The sequence below is a fragment of the Ceratotherium simum genome, chromosome 31, assembly GCF_057802395.1.
Source record: "Ceratotherium simum simum isolate JZ-2026a chromosome 31, ASM5780239v1, whole genome shotgun sequence".
Lineage (NCBI taxonomy): Eukaryota > Metazoa > Chordata > Mammalia > Perissodactyla > Rhinocerotidae > Ceratotherium > Ceratotherium simum.
Genome location: NC_141930.1, coordinates 17943038 through 17969054, shown reverse-complemented (window position 1 = coordinate 17969054; position 26017 = coordinate 17943038). Strand labels below are relative to the sequence as shown.

General features: G+C 35.6%; 1 protein-coding gene across 9 annotated transcripts in view; it reads left to right on the top strand.

Annotated features, from left to right (window-relative positions):
* Window positions 1–26017, top strand: part of C31H8orf34 (chromosome 31 C8orf34 homolog) — a 392833-nt gene that overhangs the window by 124764 nt on the left and 242052 nt on the right. For 7 of the 9 annotated variants that reach the window (XM_087420473.1, XM_087420472.1, XM_087420471.1 and 4 more), the window contains 2 exons: window positions 11485–11657; window positions 21666–21832. In XM_087420473.1, coding sequence (XP_087276599.1) covers window positions 11485–11657; window positions 21666–21832 — 340 coding nt within the window. Of the gene's footprint in view, window positions 1–11484; window positions 11658–21665; window positions 25003–26017 lie in introns of those variants that run through there. The other 2 variants (XM_087420477.1, XM_014791728.2) reach the window with 1 other exon arrangement.

The window sequence follows — 26017 nt, the reverse complement described above, 5'->3', positions numbered from 1 at the left end:
TATATATTCTGGATGTCAACTCTTGTGGGGTATGTGTATCTCAAATATATTCTCTAATTTTGAGGCTTGTCATCACTTTTTAAATAGTACCTTCTATTAACAGAAATTTTTAACATTAACTTGTAATATTATTTTGTTTAAGAAACTCTTTCCTACTTGACGTCATGAAAATATCGTTTTTCATGTTCTCCTAAAAGTTCTGTTTTTAAGATTTAGATCTTTAATCCACCTGAAATTATTTTTTTTTAATATGGTAAGAAGTTGTAACGTATTTTCCCCATATGGATAACAAATTTCTTATAACTATTTATTGAAAAGTTCATCATTTGTCCATCAATATGCATGCTTCTGTCACCTGTCATTTCTAAAGCTTCTATTTTCTTCTATTGGCCTATTTGCTTATTTCTGTTATTCCATTGGGTTTAGCGTTGCATTGTATTTTAGATTGGTATGAGAGCATTGACATCTTTACATTTCTGAGTCATTCTATCTATGAACATGGCCTTTTTCCATTTATTTAAATGTTATAATGTTTTACCATCAAGTCATATAGTTGTATTCAAAACGATCATGCAAATGTTTATTAGATTGATTTCTAGGTACCTTGTATTTTTGGCTATTATTGTAAATGGTATCTGTTTTATAAGTTACATTTTAAAACTTGCTGGCATATAGGAATGAAAATTATTTTTCTAATTTCATCAAATTCAGTAAATTTGATGAACTCTTATTAATTTATAACTTGTCTCTTAATTCTCTTGATTTTTCTATGTAGAAAAATATATGTGAATGATGATAGTTTTGAGTTTTTTTCGCATTAAGTGTTGAGACTGATGTAGAATAACCACATGAAACACTTCTTTTAGAAAGGGGAAAAAAAGGGGGTTTATAGAAATTACCACTTCATAGTAATTCTTGAATCTTGCTGGCCAAATGTCATCAGGTATTTCCATCCAAGGGGTTGGGAGCTGGCCCTTATTAGGCCCCAGTTCTGTTCCCTGGGAGTGGGAACTTGGTTCCCTGAGAGTCCCCATCTATTGCTTTCCACAGCTCGTGGTGCCACTCTTTGGAACTTGCTTTCTTTTTTGTTAATCTCTTTGGCCAGTTCTGAAGAGGGCATTGGAAAAGATGCCTTTGAGCAACTTATTCAGTTTTCTTCCTTCCTGTAGAAACATGGAGGCCTCAAGGACTGTTTACATCTTGAATAGTCTTAGCACCCTTTACTTCAGGCTGGTGCTTTTGCTAGTTCAACTGTCTCAAATAATTTATGGCTTTCCTATGTATTTGATTACTCTCTCCTTCTTGTGCCAAAAACCACATCCACAATTCTTTTCAAGTCATGCCTCTCACCTCTCTCTCTAGATTAATTACTGATATTTTAGGTGTTGTGAAGCAACATCCTTAATAGATACCATCTTAATTTTTTCAGGGATCTTAATAAAGAGTCTTATAGCCACATTATTGATTTCTTCTTTACCCTGAGGTCTTGTCTTTCTGGCAGGGCCATGGCTTTAATATTTGTACAAGGATTTATCTTAAAAATCGTGAGCTGTCTGGAAAGGCTGGAGATGAGAAACTCAGCCAAACTCTTAATATTTCCTCTAGATTTTGCTTGCATATTGGCCATTTATTTTCCTCACTCATCTATTTCTTGAAGAAACTTAACATATGTAGCTAGAAGCAAGTAGGTAATGTTTACAAATTTTTCCTGGCAATCTCCTTGCCCAATTTTGAAAGTTTATTAGATACACTTTCTGTCTTACCACATTACCATAGATGATAGTTTTACCAATTGTTTAACACTACATAACACTGGTGTCCATTTTTCCAGCCTCATATAATAATTTATTCACCATTTTTACAGCCAACACCTGCCACTATATCCTAAAGCCAGTGACGTATATTTTAGGTTTTTATTAAGCAACGCTCTACTTCTAGAATCTATTTGTCTCAGTTAGCTATAGCTGTATAACAGTTTTCTCCAAAACTCAGAGGCTTGAGCCAATAAACATTTATTTTTCCTGATTTTTTGGAGTTCAGCTGATCTAGGCTGGTTCTTGGCTGGATAGGCTCAACAGATCTTGGTTGGAGTTTCTCATGTGTCTGGAGGTTGGCTGCTGTCAATTGGTATAAGCTTGGCTTGTCTGAATTCTCTTGATTTTTTTATGTAGAAAAATATATGTGAATGATGGTGGTTTGTTTCTTCCTTTTCATTAAGTGATGAGACTGAGATGACTCATCTCTGGGTGAATCAGATCTGTTACAAATGTTTGCTGTCTTCCTTTTGGGACTGGTGGACTAGCATAGGCATGTCTTTCTCATGAAGACGGCAGAAACATAAGAGAGCAACTGGAAACATGTAAGGCCTCTTAAAGCCTAAGCTTATAACTGACACACAGAAACTTCTGCCTACTCTATTGGCTAAAGCAAGTCATGTGGAGGGCAATATATCCAACCTTTATAAGAAAAACTATAAAGTCACATGATAAGGGGTATGGACACAGGGAGGTTGAACAACTGGGACCAATAACGCCATCATACCATACACTAAAGTCATGCTTATTAAAGCCCCACATACAGCAACTAGAAGGATGTGCAACTGTGACATACAACTATCTACTGGGGCTTTGGGGGAAAAAAAGGAGGAGGATTGGCAATAGATGTTAGCTCAGAGCCGGTCTTCCCCAGTAAAAAGAGGAGGATTAGCATGGATGTTAGCTCAGGGCTGATCTTCCTCCCAAAAAAAAAAAAAAAGATACTATAGAATTTGCTTATCTAGTCCACAGGACATCCTAACAGGGCTTCGGTAGTCTACAGAAGATTTCCTATCATGGATCTTATTTTCATTCAACAGTATAACAATTACCCAAATGGTTAGAGTTGGGATATTTGTGGGCTAGGCAGAAACTATAATAAGAAGAACATAAGCAAGTAGAAGTCTGAGAGAGAAGTGAAATTTTATGATATGAGATAATTTTAAGGAAGGGAGTGTGGGAACCAACAAACAAAATGAACAAAGGAGAATGGAATGGACATGAGTTAGAATGAGAAAGTTGGCATTAAAACAATCGAATAGCAGACCCATGTACAATATGCTAAGTTTACATAATAAAAGTAGTTCAATTCTTTGGGAACCTTTCCAAACAAAGTACATAAGGAAAAGGATCTGAGTTCTCTGATACCTGACCTCACTAATTTGTTTTATTGTTGGTCTTTCCCCTCTAATGGGTACAAACCTCCCCTTTTTCCTTCTTTCTCTAGCTGCTCTGTGTAAATTACTTTGCTAAGAGATGCGGAGAATAATTTCTCATCTTCATTACATATATGTTTGTAAACACAAATCATTAAGATTGGCCTCTTCTTGTGTGTGTGTGTGAAGAAGATTAGCCCTGAGCTAACATCTGATGCCAATCCTCCTCTTTTTGCTGAGGAAGATTGGCCCTGGGCTAACACCCATGCCCATCTTCCTCTACTTTATATGGGACGCTGCCACAGCATGGCTTGACAAGCGGTGAATCTGTACGTGCCCAGAAGCCAAACCTGCGAACCCCAGGCCACTGAAGTAGAGCATGCACACTTAACCGCTATACCACCGGGCCAGCCCCTGGCTTTTTTTTTTTTTAAATAAACTTTCCAAAGTTAATTATCTAAAGTAGTATAAACTGAAACTGTGTTATGTTATTGCTTTCCATTTGTAATTGATATGAAAAATATATTCAAAGTTGAAACCTGAGAGCCACATGCACCTCATCAATATGTTCTGAAAAAATATGTTATATTCTCCTTTTCCATTATTCATATTGCAATTTTAACATGACTGGTGATATACAGATTGTTTCAGTTTTTTCACAGAATGTGATATAAAGTTTTTGAGAAAAATGTGTGTTAAAGAGTAAATGTATTAAAGACTAAAACAAAATTCTTTGAATACTCCTCCCAATTGCTGATGTACTGGCTTTCAGCAGTTCACACTAATTACTACAGAAGGATAAGGCCCACAAAGTTAGCAGAAGGAAGGAAATACTAAAGATCAGAACAGAAATAAATGAAATAGAGAATAGGGAAACAATAGAAAAAATTAATCAAGCTGAGAGTCAGTTTTTGGAAAGACAAACAAAATTCACAAACCTTTAGCTAGACGAAGCAAGAAAAAAGAGAATACTCAAATAAATAAAATTATAAATGAAAGAGGAGATATTACAACTGATACTACAGAAGTACAAAGGGTCATAAGCAACTGCTATGAATAATTATACACCAACAAATTGGATAACCTGGAAAAAAACTAGATAAATTCCTAGAAACACACAACCTAATAAGACTGAATCGTGAAGAAATAGGAAATCTGAACAGACAAATAATGGGCAAGGACATTGAAGCAGTAATCAAAAACCTCCCAACAAAGAAAAACCCAGGACCAGATGGTTTCACTGATGAATTCTACTGAACATTTAAAGAATTAACACCAATCCTTCTCAAACTCTTCCAAAAGTTTGAAGAGGCAGGAACACTCTCAAACTCATTTTATGAGGCCAGCATTACCCTGATACCAAAGCCAGATAAGGATATTGCAAGAAAAGAAAACTACAGGCCAATATCTCTGATGAATAGATAGGCAAAAATTCTCAGCAAAATGCCAACAGACTGAATTCAGTAGTACATTGAAATGATCAGACATCATGATTACAATCAAGTGGGATTTATCCCTGGAATGCAAGGATGCTTCAACATAGGCAAATCAATAAATGTGATGCATCACAGTAATACAATGAAAGATGAAAATCATATGATCATCTCAATAAATGCAGAAAATGTATTTGACAAAGATTAACATCCTTTCATGATAAAAACTCTCAACAAATTGGGTATAGAAGGAACATACCTCAACACAATAAAGGCCATATATGACAAACCCTCAGCTAACATCATACTCAACAGTGAAAAGTTTAAAGCTTTTCGTCTAAGATCAGAAACAATACTAGAGTGCCCACTCTCATCACTCCTATTCACTAAAGTACTGGAAGTACTAGCCAGAGCAATTAGGCAATAAAAAGAAATAAAAGGAATCCAGTCTGGACAGGAAGAAGTAAAATAGTCTCTGTTTGCAGATGACATGATCTTGTATAGAAAGACTAAAGCCTCAACCAATGAACTGTTAGAACTAATAAATGAATTTAGTAAAGTTGCAGGATACAAAATCAACATACAAAAATCAGTTGCATTTTTGTACACTAACAACGAACTATCTGAAAAAGAAATAAAGAAAACAACTCCATTTACAATAGCATCAAAACCAATAAAATACGTAGGAATAAATTTAACCAAGGAGCTGAAAGGCCTGTACAGTTTCTTTGATGAAAGAAATTGAAGAAGGCACAAATAGATGGAAAGATATCCCATGTTAATATAATGGAAGAATGAATATTATTAAAATGTCCATACTACTTTCAGCCATCTATAGATTCAGTGAAATCTCTATCAAAATTGCATTGACATTTTTACAGGAATAGAAAAAAACAATCCTAAAATTTGTATGGAACCACAAAGACCCCAAATAGCCAAACCAATCTTGAGAAAGAAGGAAAAAACGAGAGGCATCGCATTTCCTGATTTCAAACTATATTACAAAGCTGTAGTAATTAAAATGGTATGGTACTGGTATAAAAATAGACACATAGACCAATGGAACAAAATCAAGAATCCAGAAATAATACTTGCATATTTGGACAATTAAAATCTGACAAGGGAACCAAGAATACTCGATAGGGAAAGGACAATCTGTTCAATAAATAGTGTTGGGAAAACTGTGTATCCACATGCGAAAGAATGAAATTGGACCCTTTTCTCACACCAAATACAAAAATCAGTTCAAAATGGATTGAAAACTTAAATGTAAGACCCGAAACTGTTAAACTCCTGGAAGAAAAGGTTCCTTGACATCTGGTCTTGGCGATGATTTTTTGTGTGTGTGTGTGTGATGAAGATTGGCCCTGAGCTAACATCTGTGCCAATCCTTTTCTATTTTGAATGTGGGATGCTGCCACAGCATGGCTTCATGAGCGGTGTGTAGGTTCACACCCAGGATCCAAACCCATGAACCCGTGGGCCACTGAAACGGAGCACGTGAACTTAACCACTACACTACTGGGCCGGCCCCTGATTTTTTTTTTGGCACCCAAAGCACAAGCAACAAAAGCAAAAATAAGTGGAACTATGTCAAACTAAAAAGCTGCATGGTAAAAAAAAAAAATCAAAGAATGAAAAGGCAACCTATGAAATGGGAGAAAATATTTGCAAATCCTATATCTGATAAGGGGTTAATACCCCAAATACGTGAGAAACTCGTATAACTCAATAGCAAAAGACTAATACAGTCGTCCCTTGGCATCTGCAGGAGATTGGTTCCAGGACCCCCCTTGAATGCCAAAAGTTTGTGCATGCTCAAGTTTCTTAATCGGCCCTCTGTATCCACAGGTTCTGCATCCACGGATTGAACCAACTGTGGATTGTAAACATAGTACGTGATCCGAGGTTGGTTGAAACCAAGGATGCAGAGCCTGCAGATATAGACGGCCATTGGTAATCTGATTTTTAAAAATTGGGCAGAGGACCTAAATAGACATTTTTCCAAAGATATACAAATGGCCAACAAGTACATGAAAAGGTTCTCAGCATCAATAATCATCAGGGAAATGCAATTCAAAACCACAATGAGATATCACCTCACACCTGTTAGGATGACTGTTATCAAAAAGATAAGAAATAATAAGTCCTGGTGAGGATGTGGAGAAAAGGGAACTCTTGTACACTGTTAGTGGGAATGTAAATTGGTATAGCCACTATGGAAAACAGTATGGAGGTTCCTAAAAAATTAAAAATAAACTACCATATGATCCAGCAATCCCAGTTCTGGGTATATATTTGAGGGAAATGAAATCACTATTTCAAAGAGATATCTGTACCTCCATGTTCATTGCAGCATTTATTTACAATAGCCAAGGCATGAAAATAATCTAAGTGCCTGTCGATGAATGAATCAATAAAGAAAATGTGATACACACACACACACACACACACACACAAAATGGAATGTTATTCAGCTATAAAAAAGAAGGAAATCCTACTATTTGCGACAGCATAAGTGGACCTTGAGGGCATTATGTTAAGTGAAACAAGTTAAACAGAGAAAGACAATTACTGTATGATCTCACTTATATGTGGAGTCTAAAAAAACCGAACTCATAGAAACAGAGAGAGAATGGTGGTTGTCAGGTGTGGGACATAGGTGAAATGGATGCAAGTGGTCAAAGGGTACAAGTTATAAGATGAATAGTTTCTTCCAGTTATAAGAGAATAGCTTCTGGGGACCAACGCACAGCATGGTGACTATAGTTAACAATAATATATAGTATACTTGAAGGTTGCTAAGAGAGTAGACCTTAAAAGTTCTCATCACAAAAACCAAAATAGTAATTATGTGAGCTGATGGATATGTTAACTTAACTAATGTGGTAATCATTTCGTATTATATATGTATATGAAATCATCACACTGTACAACTTAAACTTACACAATGTTATACGTTAATCATATCTCAATAAAACAGGGTGGGGGCGAGGGAAGAAGGGCCAGTAGGAAAAGAGCTTTTAATTATCTGTTTACATTACTTTCTTAAATCTGTAACTCAAGTAACTCAAGTTCAATATATGGATTAGTTTAAGAATGATTATTAACAAGTTCAAATATTTAATGTGGTTTTGTGTTAAATCAAACATTTAATGTCTGACTTAACGCATTCTAAATTTTTCCTTTTGTGAACTGGCAGGATTAAAATAATTTACTCAAAAGCTTAAGCGTTTATAAGAAATATTTCATTATTCCAAATCAATCATCATCTTGTAGACTTTCTTCTGAAATGGCTTAAAAATTTGTTACTCACTGTTGTTCATTAATCATTTATGTGATTTTTAGTTAGACATAAAGATACTTCATAATTCAACACATATGCATTGTTTTTCATTCTTTGAATTATTTTTAATTCAATCAGCACAAATTTTTTTTCTTATATTATGAAATCAGAATTGTGCTAGTTATTATGGAGGAAACAAAGGAATTTAAGACATGATCCCCGACTTCCATGAACATTGTGTTTTATTAAGAAGAGAAAATATTCAAATAACATGGAGTATAATCAAATGTTGTGCTGATAACCACTGGTCAGAGCAGTTGAACTCATTGTGGGTTAGCCATTGGAAGCAGGCTGTTGGAGAGAGTAGGCCTGTCTAAGGTAACTACTAGAATAGGTTGGCCTCCTGCTGATAGGAAATACTAAGCAAATCTGTGACCTCTGGGGGAATTTTTCACTGGACATGCTTTTCTTATTAAGTTTATGCATACTTGCTTAAGAACCTCAACATCTAGGGACTTCTAGCCTTAGGAGGGCAAAGGAATATGTATTACACATTTCTAAGGAATAATTAGGATTTACATTGTTTAGCACTGAAATTTTAAATGATTTGTTTACCCATGTACTTAAAATATTTTCAAAAACTTGTATTCAATGTGCATTTTTACCATTTCGTTTGCCATGTACTGATGTCTGTGGTGTGTTATATGTAGTGTTAACTGCTCTCTTCACTGAAATCCTTTCATAAAGGTTTACGGAAAGATGTTTACTTAGCTTGATCGAATATAAGTAATAATCTAAAGAAAAATCTGCTATTTTAATCTACTACAAGTCATAGACTATATTCAAGATTTTTAAGAGATTTAACATTTTTAAAAGGGGTAGATATAAAAAGAGCTTTGTGCATTCCCCAAAATAAAAATAGTAGAGTCCCATTTTTCCACCTGTAAAATATTCACTTTCTGACTCCTCTGACCCTGTTTGTATTGCTTTGCTTGTCAGCTATTTCTCACTAAATCTCTGCGGCCAGCTGGAGTTAAGTGGGCTGCATATCAAACCATTTATCCTTCTCTCTGTGCTCTGCTTTGCAACAGCAGTGGCATCTGCATTTTATTTAATTTCCCAGTAAGCAACCAAGGAGTTATTTCTGCTTCTCTGCAGTTCTCAGCTTTTTGATCATACTCAACCCTAAATCCTATTTCACTTTTGCCATTTGCGGTGCCTGAACCCACTCATTTCTGCTGTTACAATGGTCAGTTTCCTTTTGTCCCAATTCTGTTGAGCCTAAAGCAAGACAAACCTCTAAGCCCAATTCTGCCCCATTATGTAAATGAGATAACATTGAATTAATTATTCAACTTTTTAAATATACTATCTGTAAAATAAAACTTTATGGGATGGAAACCGCCCCATCAATTCCCTGTTCTGTTACTCTGCCCATATTGGCAACCAAGCATCTGTTCTTGCATAACTCGCCCATTCCTGCAGTTCTGTACCATTTTTTCCCAGATATATCACATATATAGAAGTGGTTTGAATACAGTCCACATCCTTTAATTATATCTAGCGTGTGTACAGAATTCTATGGTTTAACTATGCTTCTACTAATTCATTTGATACAGTAGGTTTTGTAATTCCCATCATCTCCACTTTATGTTGGAGAAAATGAAATTCAGAGAATAAGTAACATTTCAAAGTCACACAGGCCAAAAGTGATTCTGAAGTTGTATGTTTATAGATGTTTTTTTTTCCCTAAAACATGTGTTTGCCTCCATCTGCTTTTAAAAGCAAGTATAGGTTTCAAATTTAACAATATTGCTGTTAATTTTAATTCTTGTACCTCAAATGATATTAAATTGTGGCAAATGAGTATGACTTTCCAGTAATTTCAAAACATTAATTTGATTGCATGATTTCATAGCTGAAAGCCATAATAGTGCTTTGATTTCCTGACTCTAGGAACATAAATACAGAAGGATTCAGATTAGTTGCATAAGTTATGCAGACATTGTTATTAAAATTTACCTGCTACCTTTTCATGTGGGCTGGGGAATCAATATCCAACTACTTTCTGTCCCTTCTTATCACTTGGATAAATGTTCATCAAATATGTCCTAATCATATTTCACATGTTGCTTTTGGTGTGTATTTATACATTAATTAATATTACATTGTATATATTGTAATACTGTATTTGTATTGTATATGTATTTGTATAATATTTTCGAGAATTGTAAGGACTCAGAAGACCAGTTCTAAATTTTTAAGAAATTATTCAAAACTCTTGTAATACTAAAAATTTAGCTACACACAATTTAAGCAAACTCTGTGTCTCTCAGATCAAGATATTTTAAAAATATATTTTTTTCTCGTTGTAAGGCAACTACATATTTATCATAGAATATTGAAAAGACATAGAAATGCCAAAAGAAGAAATTAAAATTATCTGTAGTCCCTCTATTCAGATAAAACTATTAAATTTTGGTCTTACAATTGTTTTTCACAACAAATCACACAGTAGCTGGCACGGTAGGTCTTAATAAATAGAGGAGAATGAATACATGAATGGATTAATACATGATTGATAGATATACACCCGTGTGTATTTTTAAACAAAAATTAGATCATACAACAGGTATGGCTTTTTAACCTGCCTTTTTCCCACTTACTAAGATATCCATAGCAATTACATGTATTCACTATTCTCATATCATTTTAAATTATTAAATGACTTAAATATTTAAAATATTTTAAGGGGCCAGCCCAGTGGCACAAGCGGTTAAGTGCATGCGCTCCACTGTGGTGGCCCAGGGTTCGCCAGTTCGGATCCCAGGCGCGCACCGATGCACTGCTGTCAAGCCATGCTGAGGCGGCGTCCCATATAAAGTGGAGGAAGATGGGCATGGATGTTAGCCCAGGGCCAGTCTTCCTCGGCAAAAAGAGGAGGATTGGCAGATGTTAGCTGACGGCCGATCTTCCTCAAAAAAAAAAAAAATTTTAAGAGCTGCATCATATCCAAGTCTACGAAAAGAGATCATCTTAACATTTTTTGAATTAGCATAGCATAACTGGCACTTAATATTGCCCTGCTTCGAACCTCTGCTGGATCCCTAAAAGTACAAAATGCTTCACAGTTGGAGGCAACGCACCCTTCCAGCCCTGTTTCTCTTGTCCTTGTTTCCTGACCCACCCCTCAGTTACCTCCTGAGAAATTGTTTACCATTTCCTTGCGACACCAAGCTCTTTCTCTATGTGGGCCTTAGATCACGCTCTTTCTTCTCTCACAAATGCTCATCCTGCGCCTCCTTCCTAAGAACACACATGCATCCTTCCAAATCCAAATCAGAGAGTTCTCTCCTGGATCCTTTATCACAGTGACCTTCAGGAATCTGCGCAACTCACATCGAGTAAGTCATCTAGCGGAGATGGAGAGAACTGAAGTTTTAAGTCAATTCAGAAAGAAAAAAAGAACATTTTGATTTGAGAAAGCAGTTGAAACTCTAGATAAAATTATTTCCCTGTTGTCCTCTTAATAAGAGTAAGTAATCTAAGGCGACACATTCTTCTCTCCTCTTCAGGAAACAGTGGCATTTAATTCTTCTCTTCTGAGACCCCGAGTGATTGGTGAATGGATTGGTCGAGAAGAGAATGATGCTGATCCACTAGCTGCTGAAATGCTACAGCCCCCGGTTCCAAGAAGTAAAAATGAACAATGGGAAAGTGAAGAGAGTGGCTGTAGCCCTGCAGGAAGGTGAGATGAGATGTCTTTAAGATTCTGAATATTGTTCACTATTAAAAGGTAGAGGGAAAATAAATCCAAGTGCATGATTTTGATGAAAAGACTCTTAGCAATTTTATATAGAAAATTATGTTGGACTCCACATAAAATGAAAACTAATTTCTCTGTTTTAAAATTAGAGTGTTATTAGATTTGTTTTTACATTTTGGTTTTGATTTTTTCTTTACATCTAAGATTACTACTAACTCTTTGCTACTAAAACCGAATAGAGAAATAATTTCAAAGACAAAATCTGTCAGTTGAGACCTACTATAATATTGAGCAGGGAGTGGCTGACTGTTAAGAATTGGAGAGGGAGGATCTGATGTACCAGAGAGATGTAGTTAGTCAACACGGAAAAGACACCTACTAAATGTATAGATTATACAAGGCGGAGTTAATGTGGAATAAGAGAGAGAAACTTTGATTTAGAACCATTTAAGTTTAGAGTTGATAATTATGATTGAATATAATTATATTGTCTTTGTTTAATTTTTGAAACTGCTATGATTTGTGATTTCGAAAGTCTATATTTCATTTTACTTAGACCTGTGATGCTCAAAAGGTGGTGGGAGATTTGCCTTAACTTTCCATATGCTGGTAGGAGTGGAGTAATTTTGAAATGTCCAAATCATATTCATTAGAAGAAGTATATTCAGAATAAGCGTTTTTTGTAATGCCAGTTGCAATGAGGAAAACTCAAAAAACAAAAATGAAAACTTCTATAAGGAAGTTGGAGTGAAAAAATATTATGTGAGGCATGGCTTACGTGAGATTGAGAAAATGGATTTAAATACTCATGAATTGAAATGCAACAGTAGCTAAAACTGTCTGAGTCCTACTAGCTGACCAGCACAGAAGAGTTCTTCCTGTGCATAGCGTAGCCACCGTGACTTTGTATTTTCTATGTTATATTTAGCAACAACCAATAACTATTCTTTCTCAAGGAGAAAATTGTATTTTCTATAATGTAATAGGTTTCAGGGGTTTTTTACTTTGACTTATCACTTGGCTGGAGAGAAGGAAATTCAGAATACTCATTAATGTGCTTCAGGCATATAGAAAATTGATTCTATTTCCATGAGAAATAACTTCTACATTATTTAAATAGTTGAAGTGTCCTGTATAAGGAGAAGAAAACCATTTTTAAAACTCCATTTACCTTCTTCTGTGAAATGCCAGATCAATTTCACCTGTCGATGAAGGTAATTTTATTTTTAATACCAGACTTATGAAACCCACTGGATCTTTATTTTTATTCATTGGCAGAGCTTTAGTTCTTAAATATAAAATAGAGAAATGTCGACTTTCATTTTGCTTTCATTTAGTCATAATAATAATCGGGGCTATTTATTGCAAATGTTAGTGCTTCTGTTTTCTTCCTAGCTTATTATTTCCTCTTGAGCTCTTGTTCCCTCTCGAATACCCAATAAAGGGGAATCTCTCCTGCAATCCTAGTCAAATCCTTTACCCAGAAAACTCAACCCATGAAGATCTCTCTCAAATATTTATTTTCAAAAGTTGTTTTCATTTTTCTTTGTCTTTAAATTATGAGTTGAGATATTACCTATGAAATGAAGAAAGTGGTGAAATCCTGCCCAGATGCCCCATTAGAGAAGAAAGAAGGTGTGCATGTCTGAACTAAATTTAAAGAATAGCAATAAACTGTGGGTTACAAACTATATCTCTCCCATATTCTAATACAAAACAGGATTTCTGAATTTATACTGGGAACTCATACAGTATTAGATATGATTTGGATGAATAAGAACAGATTGGGGAGAAATTTTTTAATGACTCTAGAGTCTGTAACTAGAGTATTAGCTTTTGCCCTTAAAGAGTAGTGAACTTGTACTATAACTTAACAGTCTTAAATGTGAACAGACTAAATGACATTTTAGACTCCTGAAAGAGAAGACTTAATTTTCAAGGACGACTTCTTCCATTTTCCTCTCCCCCACTGGGCGCATTGTCCTTGTCAGTAGGCATCTGTTATGTGAGTGAAGGAGGCACATAGAAGGCTGTGAGTAGATATCTGATAAACTTTAAAGCTTATTTGAAGGATTTGTCTATAGTCTATCTTAACTTTTTGCCCCTTTTCTTATCAGTCTTTCCTATCGTTAATTGCTCAAGTCTTACTTGAACGGCTGTTACAACAACACTCCATCTTTGGCACATAGCCAACTTTCCCTTTCATTCAGAATAATACGTGGTAGGCTGGACTTTCACCATTAGATTAGAGAGGATTAAGTAAATGGTATAATAAACCTTAAGAGTCTTATGGATAGAAACTTACCCATAATTTTTCCCTGGAACATTTTCTTTTTAAATATTTAAAGCAATTTATTTTTAATAATTTTAAGGAAAAAATTATGTAAAATGTTCTCATAAGAATAAATGTGTATTCCTGATGTATCATTTGAGTTCAACATCATGGTGTAACTAGGATGGTAATCCTCACAGATTCCCTATCATTTGCCATCTTTGCTGGAACCTTTTTTTTTTAATGGTATACCTTACCTGCACTTTTTTTCTTAGATCCTGCAAATACAACAATGTATGGAGAGGGTCAACAACTTGAGTACACATAGCTGTCACCTGAAGGATTAAGTGCCAGTTAAAACAAAGACAATTGTGAAAGCAATATGGAGAAACTAATAGAATAAGACAAGAACTAACTTGGACTCCATGACCCCTACATGGTCTCTGAATGGACCCTCTAAGAGATCTGTGAATTTCTTGAAATTGTGTGCAAAATGTTCTGTGTATGTGCCTGTGAACATTTTCCTACTGCATCTTTCTTGGATTCTGCGAGAAGTTCTAGATTAAGACAGTTTAAGAAAGAAATGAAAGCATCTGAGCAAGAAAAGAAAAGAAGGATTCATAAAATAGAGAGGTGAATGTGTTGGGGAGTGATTGAAGGCTTTCTGCAATTGTCAGATGCTACCAATTGGCATCAATTGCTATGGCTTGTCTAGCCATTTAGTGGGAAAGCATATATGTTCATTGCACATTTAGAGTTATTAAAAATAATCACACATTGATAATATAAATGTAAACAAAAATTGAGGTTAATAAACCTATATAGTTCTATTTTAAGACATCTTAATTAGACTTTGCAACAGCTGGGTAATAGATTTCCTAAAATTACTTGCTAAAGCGTAATGTGAATTTGTAAATAGGCTCATCAAGCCTTGGAAGCCTAATGAAGCTCCTCTAAGCTGGACCACTTGATTAAAATAAGAATAATGTCATAAATATTATAGGTCTGGTAAATTGGCTTCATGTGTTAAGTGGGCATTGTTATTAGCTGGTAAATATGCCATAAAATGAATAAAAAATCTTACGACTTAGAAATATATATTAAATATTAAAATAAAAGCTAAATTCACTTCCCATTAAGAAGTGTTCCTTTTCATTAAGGCTTATAATTGCTTCTGATATATCTGTTAACAAAGCCTGGGAATGTTCCCCTCCTCTTAGAACTCCCTCTGTTGGTGACAAGAGACAAACAATAAACAAATGGACATGCAAATATATGCCATAAATTCAAGTAGTGATAAGTGGTATGATGGAAAATAGACCAGAGTAAGAAGGGAAAAATGGTTGGAAGGCACTCTTACTTAAGAAGTCCAAGAACAAAGAAATAACCTTAATATTGTCAGATTTTGGCTATTGTGGACATGATAGGAAATATATAATACATATGGCAGAGACAAAATCAAACTAGTAATTTAGGAATATTCGAACATGCAAGTTTTAAGCATAAAGAATGTTGATTAATCAAAAATTAATCTGCCAAAGGAATCAAAGAACAGAAACCCTAAAAATATCTAAAACACGGGGCCGGCCCATGGTGTAGTGGTTAAGTGTGCAGGCTCCACTGCTGGTGGCCCAGGTTCGGATCCCGGGCACGCACCAACGCACCACTTGTCAGGCCATGCTGTGGCGGCGTCCCATATAAAGTGGAGGAAGATGGGCACAGATGTTAGCCCAGGACCAGTCTTCCTCAGCAAAAAGAGGAGGATTAGCATGGATGTTAGCTCAGGGCAGATCTTCCTCACAAAAAAAAAAAGAAAGAAAATCTAAAACACAAAATTGTACCTTATGACTCATAAACTTCTCTTTCAAGCCACAAGAGTTTGTAACTAAATCATACATTTATTTCAGAATGTTGATGAGGTCATTTTTATATGTTCAAAATTTTTTCCTTCTCTTTTATTCAGGAATTCATTCATTTATTTAGGAAATACATATTCTAATTCAAATAATTATTTTATGAAACACATTATTAGTCATCTATGGACTCACAGGCTCATAGATGGAAGCTTATTAGACAGGCAACATTTTGGACTTAATCAGTGTCAAGGTCTTGTAGACCAGCACTATCTTCATGGCTAAATCATGTATTTTAATGAGACTAAAGAAAACACTTGCTTCAACCTTCGTGAAATGGTCTTGGTCATTGTGGGCTGATGAATGGAAGTCATGCATTTGTAATCTGCCATTTGTTCCTCATCTTACACATTCTGATCCACGTGTTTTTCCTTGTTCTGTTTCATTTCCAATCTTTCTATTTCCCTGGATTTTCGTATCATTCAAGTTGGAAGACTCAGTTACATCAACTTAAATTAGTTTTTATTTTATTTAGTCTGTTAAAAAAATGAAGTTCAAAAAGAAAAAGTGAATTTATTAAATATTGATTGAGTGTTAACATAAGGTAATGTACTAGATACTGAGGGAGACCAATATAAAAAAAAAAAATCTTACATTCAAAGTACTTGCTTTAAAGTGAGGAGAATGACAAGGAAATATGCCTTATTTCTGTAGCTCAGTGCCCACAATGCCCGGTTTATAAGCAAGCACTTGATAAATGTCTGCTAAGTTGATTATAACAATATCACATTTAGGCATGTAAAAAAAACACAGAGTTCTTATGCACAAATCAAAATGCAACAAGTAAGTGTAAGCTTTTTGTGATTTCTTCGACAACCTGGACCTTAATGCATAGAGAGCCCTTTAATTTCTGACTAGCGTCAAGAGAAAGGGCACAAATTCTGCCTACTAGGCTGCAATGGAGAACCAAACAAGCTTAGGAGATAGGTCGAGAGAGGAATCATCCAGTGTTCCACCAAAGAGAGCACGTGGAGTCAGGTAAAACTTACCAACCTGTGTTCAGAAACAGAGTGTGAAACAAAATGGAGCAAGGTCAGACAATGGGGAAGACTGGGGTCAGGAGGAAGAGAGCAAACGACGACCAAAATGCAGGCTGTCTGGAGGGAGGAGAAGGCTCCACTGGAGAGGCACACCCATTGGGGGTGGGGGGGATTGGCCATTTTAAACTGTCCCTTTCCATCTGATCTTGGTTTAGAACTTAGCCTTTTGAACTAAAGCAAAATGGAGTCCTAAGGTATATTAACACTACTTTGAAATATTAACTGCTATTCTTTTTCATAAGGCCTCTTTTTTTTTTTTTTTTGGTGAGGCACATTGGTTCTGAGCTAACATCTGTTGCCAATCCTCCTCTTTTTGCTGAGGAAGATTGGCCCTGAGCTAACATCTCTGCCCATCTTCCTCTATTTTGTATGTGGGACGCTGCCACACAGGGCTTCACAAGTGGTGCGTAGGTCCACGCCCGGGATTCGAACCTGCAAACCCCGGGGCCACTGAAGCAGAGAGCATGAACTTAACCACTACACCACTGGGCTGGCCCCCATAAGGCCTCTTTTTGATTCTCTTTCTCTTTATGTGGGATGTGGGATGTTACTGCTGAAGAAAAGACGTGTTAAATATCTAGGAAGCTTCCCGTTGTGTTCTTTGAAAATGTAATGATATCAATTACCACTTAGTGACTGCTGTGCATTCTTTACGTATCTTAACCCATTTGATCCTCATGAAAACATTATTATTCTCCCTATTTTAGGAATAAGGAAACTAAGTCCCAGAGTTGTTACGTCTCTGTCCCCAGATTGGATAGCTATTAAGTGGTCGAGCCAGGCTGTCTTGCTCCAAATTCTGTGCTCTTAAATGCTTCGCTATGCAGCCTTTCTTCTGGGAGGAGTTCTAAGAATCCCAATATCATTAAGATTTATGTTCAAAATTTGGATAAGAGGGAGCCCAGAAGCGCTCTTAGGAAGACCTCAAACCCCTCCCCTCTCCATCTCACTCACTGCCTGTCTGTGTTCAGACCTCTTTTTTCTCTCTATTGGTGCAGTTTTCACTTCTGCAGTCCACTGGCTATGGGGCTGGTGTCATCTTGCTCCTCTTTCTTGTCTACAGGCCTTGCTGTCTCCCTTTCCCTAAAAAATTCCCCAGTTCTAAATCTCGTGTTTTCACACTGTGGTAATCTTCCACCTCTCCTTGTAGCCATAATTTACCAATGCCAAGGTCCTTCCCCTTTCCCTGAAGCTGCGAGCATTTGGCTCACCATCGCTTTCCCCAACACCCTTCCTATCTTGGTGAAATCAATGTAAACATTGGTGATTCTTCCTAAAACCTAGCCTCTGCTTCCTTTCCTACCCTTCACCACTCATCTTGAATTCCATCCTGCCTCAGCCATAACCATTCCCTCTGTCATATCCCAGGCTTTCTCATTATCATTAATTGCACATCCATAATGTCAGTTTCAGGTACTTCACACTCTGACTACTGCCTCCCGTCTTTCTAGTTCGTTCCCTCGGGTACTCAACTTTAACTGGGATCCAAAATACACTGGTTCCACCAAATTTTCCTTGCCCCTCATCCACCTTGTTCTTCATTTTTCTCCTTATCCAGCTTTTATCCTTGGCCCATCATTGGAATCTATCCCTCTCTTTTCCTTTGTTTTACTCTCCTGGTAAAACTCTACCCTATTTATTTATTTATTTATTTATTTTTAATTTTTTGTTTATTGCAGTAACATTGGTTTATAACATTGTATAAATTTCAGGTTACATCATTATACTTGTATTTCTGGATAGATTACATCATGTTCACCACCCAAATACTAACTACAACCCATCACCACACACTTGTGCCGAATTATCCTTTTCACCCTCCACCCTCCCCCCTTCCCCTCTGGTAACCACCAATCCAATCTCTGTCTCTATGTGTTTGTTTATTGTTGTTCTTATCTACTACTTAATGAAGGAGATCATATGGTATTTGACCTTCTCCCTCTGACTTATTTCACTTTGCATAATACCCTCAATGTCCATCCATGTTGTCACAAATGGCTGGATTTCATCGTTTCTTATGGCTGAGTAGTATTCCATTGTGTGTATAAACCACATCTTCTTTATCCATTCGTCCCTTGATGGGCACTTAGGTTGCTTCCAAGTCTTGGCTATTGTGAATAACGCTGCAATGAACACAGGGGTGCATGTATCTTTATGCATTGATGTTTTCAAGTTCTTTGGATAAATACCCAGCAGTGGAATGGCTGGATCATATGGTAGTTCTATCCTTAATGGGCAAAAGACCTGAGCAGACATTTCTGTACCCTATTTAAATTCAACTCTTTGCCTCTTCTGCGGCTGAAGCAGCACAGGCTGGAGAAGAACACAGGCCATGCTGGCCGCTGTCACTGTGAACTCACGCCCGCCAAAACCCAGGAGGCCGTTGGTACTGCCCAAAACACTACTGCATTTGCCACTCTATTCGGATGTCCGCTCTCCTCAGTGATGATTTCATGCCTGTTCCTCTCTCCTCAAGCCTCAAACACTTCTCTCCTGTCTTTATTCTCAACTGAGGACCCTTTCAGGAGTGTAAAATGTCATAGTCATTCTGGAAAACAGTGCGGGAGTTTCATATAAAACTAAACATGCAACCACCTTATGGCCCAGAAATGGCACTCTTGGGCATTTATCCCAGAGAAATGGAAACTTATGTTCACACAAAAACAGGTACATGAATGTTCATAGCAGCCCTATCATAATAGCCAAAAAGCTTAAAAGAATCCAGGTGTCCTTCAATGTGTGAATGGTTAGATAAACTGAAGTATATCCATACCATGGAATACTACACAGCACAGAAAAGGAATGGACTATTGATACACACAACAACATGAATGAATATCCTGGGAATTAAACTGCATGAAAAAAGCCAGTCTTAAAAGGTTACATACTGTAGGACTCCATTTATATAACATTCTTGAAATGACAAAATTATAGGAATGGAGAACAAGCTAGTGGTTGCCAGGGACTAGGAATGGGGGAAGGAGGGGTATAGAGGAACATTGTTAGTGGTTAGAAAAGGGCAGCCTTGTGGTGCTTGAACTGGTCTGTATCTTGACTGTGGTGGTGAATGCATGGTACACAAATCTACACAAATACTAAAATTGTCTAGAACTAAACACACACACACAGGCATACACACACAAATGAGTATAATTAAAATGGGAAATCTGAATGAGATTGGAGAATTGTATCCTTGTCAATATCCTAGTTGTGATGTTGTACTATAGTTTTATAAGATGTTACCATTGGGGGAAACTGTATAAAGGGTGCACAGAATCTCTCTGTATTATTCCTTACAACTGCATATAAAGCTATAATTATTTCAAAGCATCAAAAAAATTTCAATTATAAATAATCTGTCAGAAAATACCTTGAGATTTTTGACGGTCCTTCTCCCCAGCAATCTTTCAACAAAGGGCATTAGCATCCATTGATGATCTTTGCCTGAACAGTTACTGTGTTGGTGGTTGCAAAATGGTGATTTTTTGATTCTATCATTCCTTCTAAATTTATTAACTAGCATTATCCTGGGGGAAAAAAAAAAAAGCCTTTTTTCCACCCTGATTTACCCTGATCTTCTCTATCAGAACCCTAACTTTGAGGTGAACAGTGAGGTGGAGCTGTTGATCTTTGCCCACTGATGACGTACAATGTCATTTTGCCATTTCCTACCTCCTGTTAGGCAGTGTTGAACCTGGTACTTCCATTAAGACAGCTTGAGATGTTCTGCTCTGTGCCGTGAAACTCATCTGGTTGTTTTTTTACCAAGCGTCCTCTGCATATGGCCTGGTGGGGGTGGGGACAATGCATGTAACCTCCTCTCTTGCTCCTTTGCCTTTTCCTCTGGGCCTTCCTTCTGAGTACCTTTAGAAAGGATTCTCTCTCCTTCCTGCCTGGGAGAGACTTCCTCTATATCATGTCTTTTTCTTTCCTAAGGTGACATTTGCCATTTCCTTCCTTTGGGCAATAAGAGGGAAAGAAATGGGATTATAGAGAAGACCTTGGGGACAATTTTTAAAACTGTATGTGGTTGCCACTTGGACTTGTAAGTTGTCCAGTCAGACACTGTCTTGAGAAGTTGGGGGAGAGAACCATGAAGGACCGAGCATTTACCCAAAGGACCCTGGCTTTATCACAAAGAAGTGCTTCCAAATGTACAAAGACTCTTTTAGACTGGAAGAAACTGAGAGACATTTGATTGCCAATTCTGGTTCCATCTTTCCTTCTACCCCATCCTACCTCAGAGCTAGGCAGCGTGATAGGACTAGTGAGGAAATTTATTTCGATTATAGAAATTAAAGTTTCCATTTTTAAAAAATTTTGTTATAGTATGTTAAAATAGTTATCCCATTACATGTGTTGGCTTGCATTTGTTTTGTAAATCAGGGAATTTCATATAATAATCTGAACTTTCTACCTCCTCTTAAAAATATTAGAATATCCATTCACAGTGGGCTTTAATTCCCACCTGGCCACAATTGGTAGGAGCTGATTAGCATCTCCCTGCTTAGAGGGGGCAGGAGTTTCAGTTTGCCATATTTCTTACCTGTACCCACTTGGGAAATTGTTAATGAGGTACCAAAGGATGTCTAAGCGAGAAGATAGTCTGTATATCCATGATCCTTAGGGAAAATTTTACTAATTTGTCCATAAATTTGCATAGCAAAATAATTGAATGAAAATTTGCTTGTAGATTTTCTTTACTTACTACAGCTAGTTGATAATGTCATCATCATTGAAAATTAACATTTAAATATTTCTTCAGCTTGAAGGTGGAGCCCAAGACTAAAGGATTAAAACAGCAGCAACAGCAACATAAGAAACTTCTGGCAGCAATGCTTTCTCAAGATTCTTTTGAGTCTGTCCACAGCCCTACCCCATCTGTAACAGAAGAAGATATTGATAATGAAGATGATGCAATGGAATTGCTGGGTAATTTTAAAAATTAATAATTTCTCTTTTTCTTCTTCTCTGGCATTGTAAAAATGTGCAGTGATTAAGAGATTTTAAAATTTTTAAATGGTTTTGTCTTAGGGGAAAGAAACCATTTACCACATACTTTTATTTACATTAGACTTTCATGAAGTTGCATGTAAGAACTAAAGTTGAAATCACCTAAGCGTGTGAAGTATTTATTAGACTGTATTTTGTGCTTTGTATATGCAGCACTTTACCTTCTGACTATTTAATCAAGCTTTATTCTGTGTGCATTGTGATATAAATTCAAGTCTGTCTGCTTTATTTTCTGATTATGATTGCCTTGATCACATTTTTTGTCTATAAAATGTATCCAAAGTACATATTTCAGCCCTCATTCCAAGATGTCGCTCTGTTGTTCCAAGGATGTTTTAGAAAAATAGAGTAAAATTTAAAGGGGCAAATAGTATATTAATGTTTTTTGTCTTCCATAAATGACAGGAAAGTTTGCAGAGATTTCAGTATTTTTATAGGCCCATTACTTTCATGAAAACCTTATGCATGTTTTATATGTAGGAAATGCTTTTATACCTTTTAATGAAGTAAATGTATGTTTTTGTTTCATCAGAAATCTCTGCAGAGTAGTTTTTCTAAATTGAACTTCCCTTTGGAAAACCATTTTTCCAAAAGAAGGAAATGAAATTTTATTTCAGAGACAGTGATCCGCATATAAAACAATGTGTTTTTAATTCAGTGATATCGGTTATTCTATTCTAAATAATTAGAACAATTTTCAAATACTTTGTAACAAAATGCTAGAAAGTGGATAAATAATGTTACTATTTGAAAGCAACATTATTTGAAAGTTACTATTTGAAAGTTACTATTTGAAAGTTACTATTTGAAAGTAAACTTCAAATAAGTTTAACATAAAGAATGAGTCCCATAAATATACAGAGATTTTCTTTAATTCTTTTTTTTTTCCTAAACCAGCTTCCTAGGCTTCAAGTCTTTATGGAGATCATTATAATAAATTATGTAGGTCTCCATGCATAGGCTTACAAAGATGTTATTTAATCAATGATGGCAGGTTCTCTGGTGTTTTCTGATGTTATAATAACTACATTCATTCCAGCATTGAGAAGGCTGTGTCGTGTCATTTTCACTTCATGCTATTCATCTTTTTTTAAGGAATCTTATTTCCCCACCTCCAAATCATTAATGTGGCAGATGTGCCAGATGTGGTGGTGGGACCTTCGTTCAATTTCCATTCAACAAACATCTACTGAGCATTTACTATGTGCTAAGCACTGGGCTTGGTCTTGGGGACAGGAAAATAAAATAATCATGGTTTCTGTTTGCAGGAACTTTACATTCTAGTGTTCAAGATAAAAATGTAAATACATCACTCTAATAGTTTCTGCTATAGATGCTAATTTGATTAAGCACACAGATGTTTATATGGATAACACCTAATGCAGAAGTAGGGGGCGGTGATCAGGGAATGTGTCCTAGAGAAACTGACTCCTCTGGTGAGTCCAGAGGACAAGTAGATGTAAGTTCAGCAGATAGAGTATGGTCATTACCCCTGTAGGTTTGCTCTCGTAAGAATGGACTCTTTTGCAATTGTGCTTCATGACTGTGCCTATCAATTGTTCCACCCTGCTTTGGTCAGTAACAGTGAAGAGGGCACATCTTGAACAATGGAAGGGGCAAGATGTTGCCCATATAACATCAATGTTGGCATTTTGGTACATTGACATCGGCTTGTGTCAATATCTTTTTCTCTCTCTCCTTTCCTTTAAATGACAGCTCATGGTCAGCCGATATCACGTGAAGGCAGTTATACTCTTATCTTGCAAAGAGAATCTTTTGAAGAAATCCAGGCATGCTCAGAATCACTTTGGGGTTCCTGTTAGCCTCAGAAATATCTAGTCAGAGTGGAGGAAATCATATAACTTCAGTGATATCAAGGGATTCTTTAAGGACAGGCAGGTGTCCACTCAGTGCTGGTACCCAGTAGGTCTCAGCTCCTCTGTTCTGGAGTTTCTAGTCTCCCAAGCTGAAGATCAGAGGATTGGGTTTTGGAGATTACCTAATGTGAGCAGTTAATAGCTGGTCCTTATTTATTTATTTTTTTTCATTTAGACATTTTAGCCTGTGGTCTGAGCAAATTTAAGAATGATACATAGTTGCAGTTTGGACTTTCTCCCTGTAACTCCATGTATCTCAGCACAGGCAACTGGAGGTGTACTAATGCTGGGTCTCATCTAGCTAATGGCTCATCTCTGATATGAGATCAAACAGATGTACATGAATAATTTCAGTTACTACAAATGTTAAGAATCTTTTCAGCTATAATATGGTAATAAATGAATATGTGAATTATGGGTATAAAATAAAATGGTTGTTAAGATATTCAATTTTAAGACCTGATGTCTTCAGTAGACATGTATATCTCTATCAATATTCTTTTATTCCATTAGATTTCAAGTCCTACACCAATTGATGCAATACTCCTAAATTGATTTAGAAACTGTATGATATCTACCATCCTGGTTCTTTTAATATTAGATTTACATCATTTTGTTTATTATTAAAGAATCTTAAGACAATATTTCTGAAACTGTGATTCCAGAGAAACATATGTGATTGTACATATTTGAGGAAAATACAGATGCTAAGTTCTTGAAAATTTATTTGGCATCAAATTTTAGTACATAGAATCATTGTAAAATGCAACAGAGACATCTGGTGTTTAAAATATCTTTTTGAATCTACAACCTTGTATGGAATGAGTTTGCTGTACCTTCTATGTGTTAAGGGTTTGACTTATTGTTATCTATACCAGGTATAACTGGCTGAAAAATTTACTTATTATGCGTGGGAAGCAGTCTGTACATTTTGTGAAGTGATAAACAAGTAAAAAGTATAATTATTAGTTAATGTTAATGTATAATAAAAGATTATTCCTTGGTAAAATTGGTTGATTTGACGAGACAAAAAGAGCCTTTTAATTGAACTAGTAGAAGTTAGTAAAACTATTGACCCTTGTTTTGTTTGTTAAGGAATCTAGCACTGTTAACCCATACTAGTATTTAATTAACATTAATTCTTTTAAGTTGTTTAATTGTATTTTTGTGGATTTCTTTTCTCAGTATATTGGGCATGTGAAAATATTACAGTATGACATTTCTGATTTTTTAAGTAGATTAAATATTTTCTGTAAGGTTGCTGTAAATACTACTTATAAATTCATAGTACAAAAGTAGCTTATTATGAAATTAATATATACCAGAGAATAAAATATCCAGATTTGTGCAATTTTAAGATATAACAATTTTAAGCACCTTTGAAATTGGTGTTCTAATTATAGAAGGTATTGAATAAAATATCTGCCAAGTCACCTCAAACTAACTAGTGCTTAACTTCAAATATAAGATATTTGCAAATATTTTAGTAATTATATTGGAAATTAATGATCACAATGAATAAAACATTATAAAGGATCTTCACATATTTTTTAAAGTTATTAAAATCAATAGTTTTTCAAAAGTGGAAAGACAAATTATAATAGTTAAAAGAGATTTATGAAAATCCCTATATATTAACTTTCATGGAAAGTTTGAGGAGCTTCGTTAGTTTAAAAGATATTTCAGCTTGTAAATATGAGCCCATTTTCATTACATTACATTCATTTTTCATCTTATTCTTGATGAAATGCTAATTGCAATTGTGTGTTTGATTATTGTCTATATAATTTTTACTCATTTAAAAATATCAGCTTTATTTGAAAGACACAACTACTTTTCTTACACATCTTAGTATGGAATATAACTATAAAAAGTTTTTTTAGGCTTTCTCAAAATTGATGGTGAGGCAAATATCTAAAAATCACGTTCCAGAGATGCTAAAAAAGAAAAACAGCATTAGTCATGCTTTATACTTTCTGGTCTTAGCTCATAATCATATAAAAGATTAAAACTGAAGTTACATTTCCAAAAACAAAAAAGGTGATTACAAATATACTTTATTTTAAATTTAATAATTAAGAACAAGTATAATTCTACTGGTATTCTTTACAGAATATAGTCATTGAGTTTCTAAAACCCTCATATCTTACCAAATTTTGTAAAATATACACTTAATTTTCTAGAGGGACTTGTTACACTGAGGTGATCCTTTGAAAAATGCTTTTGC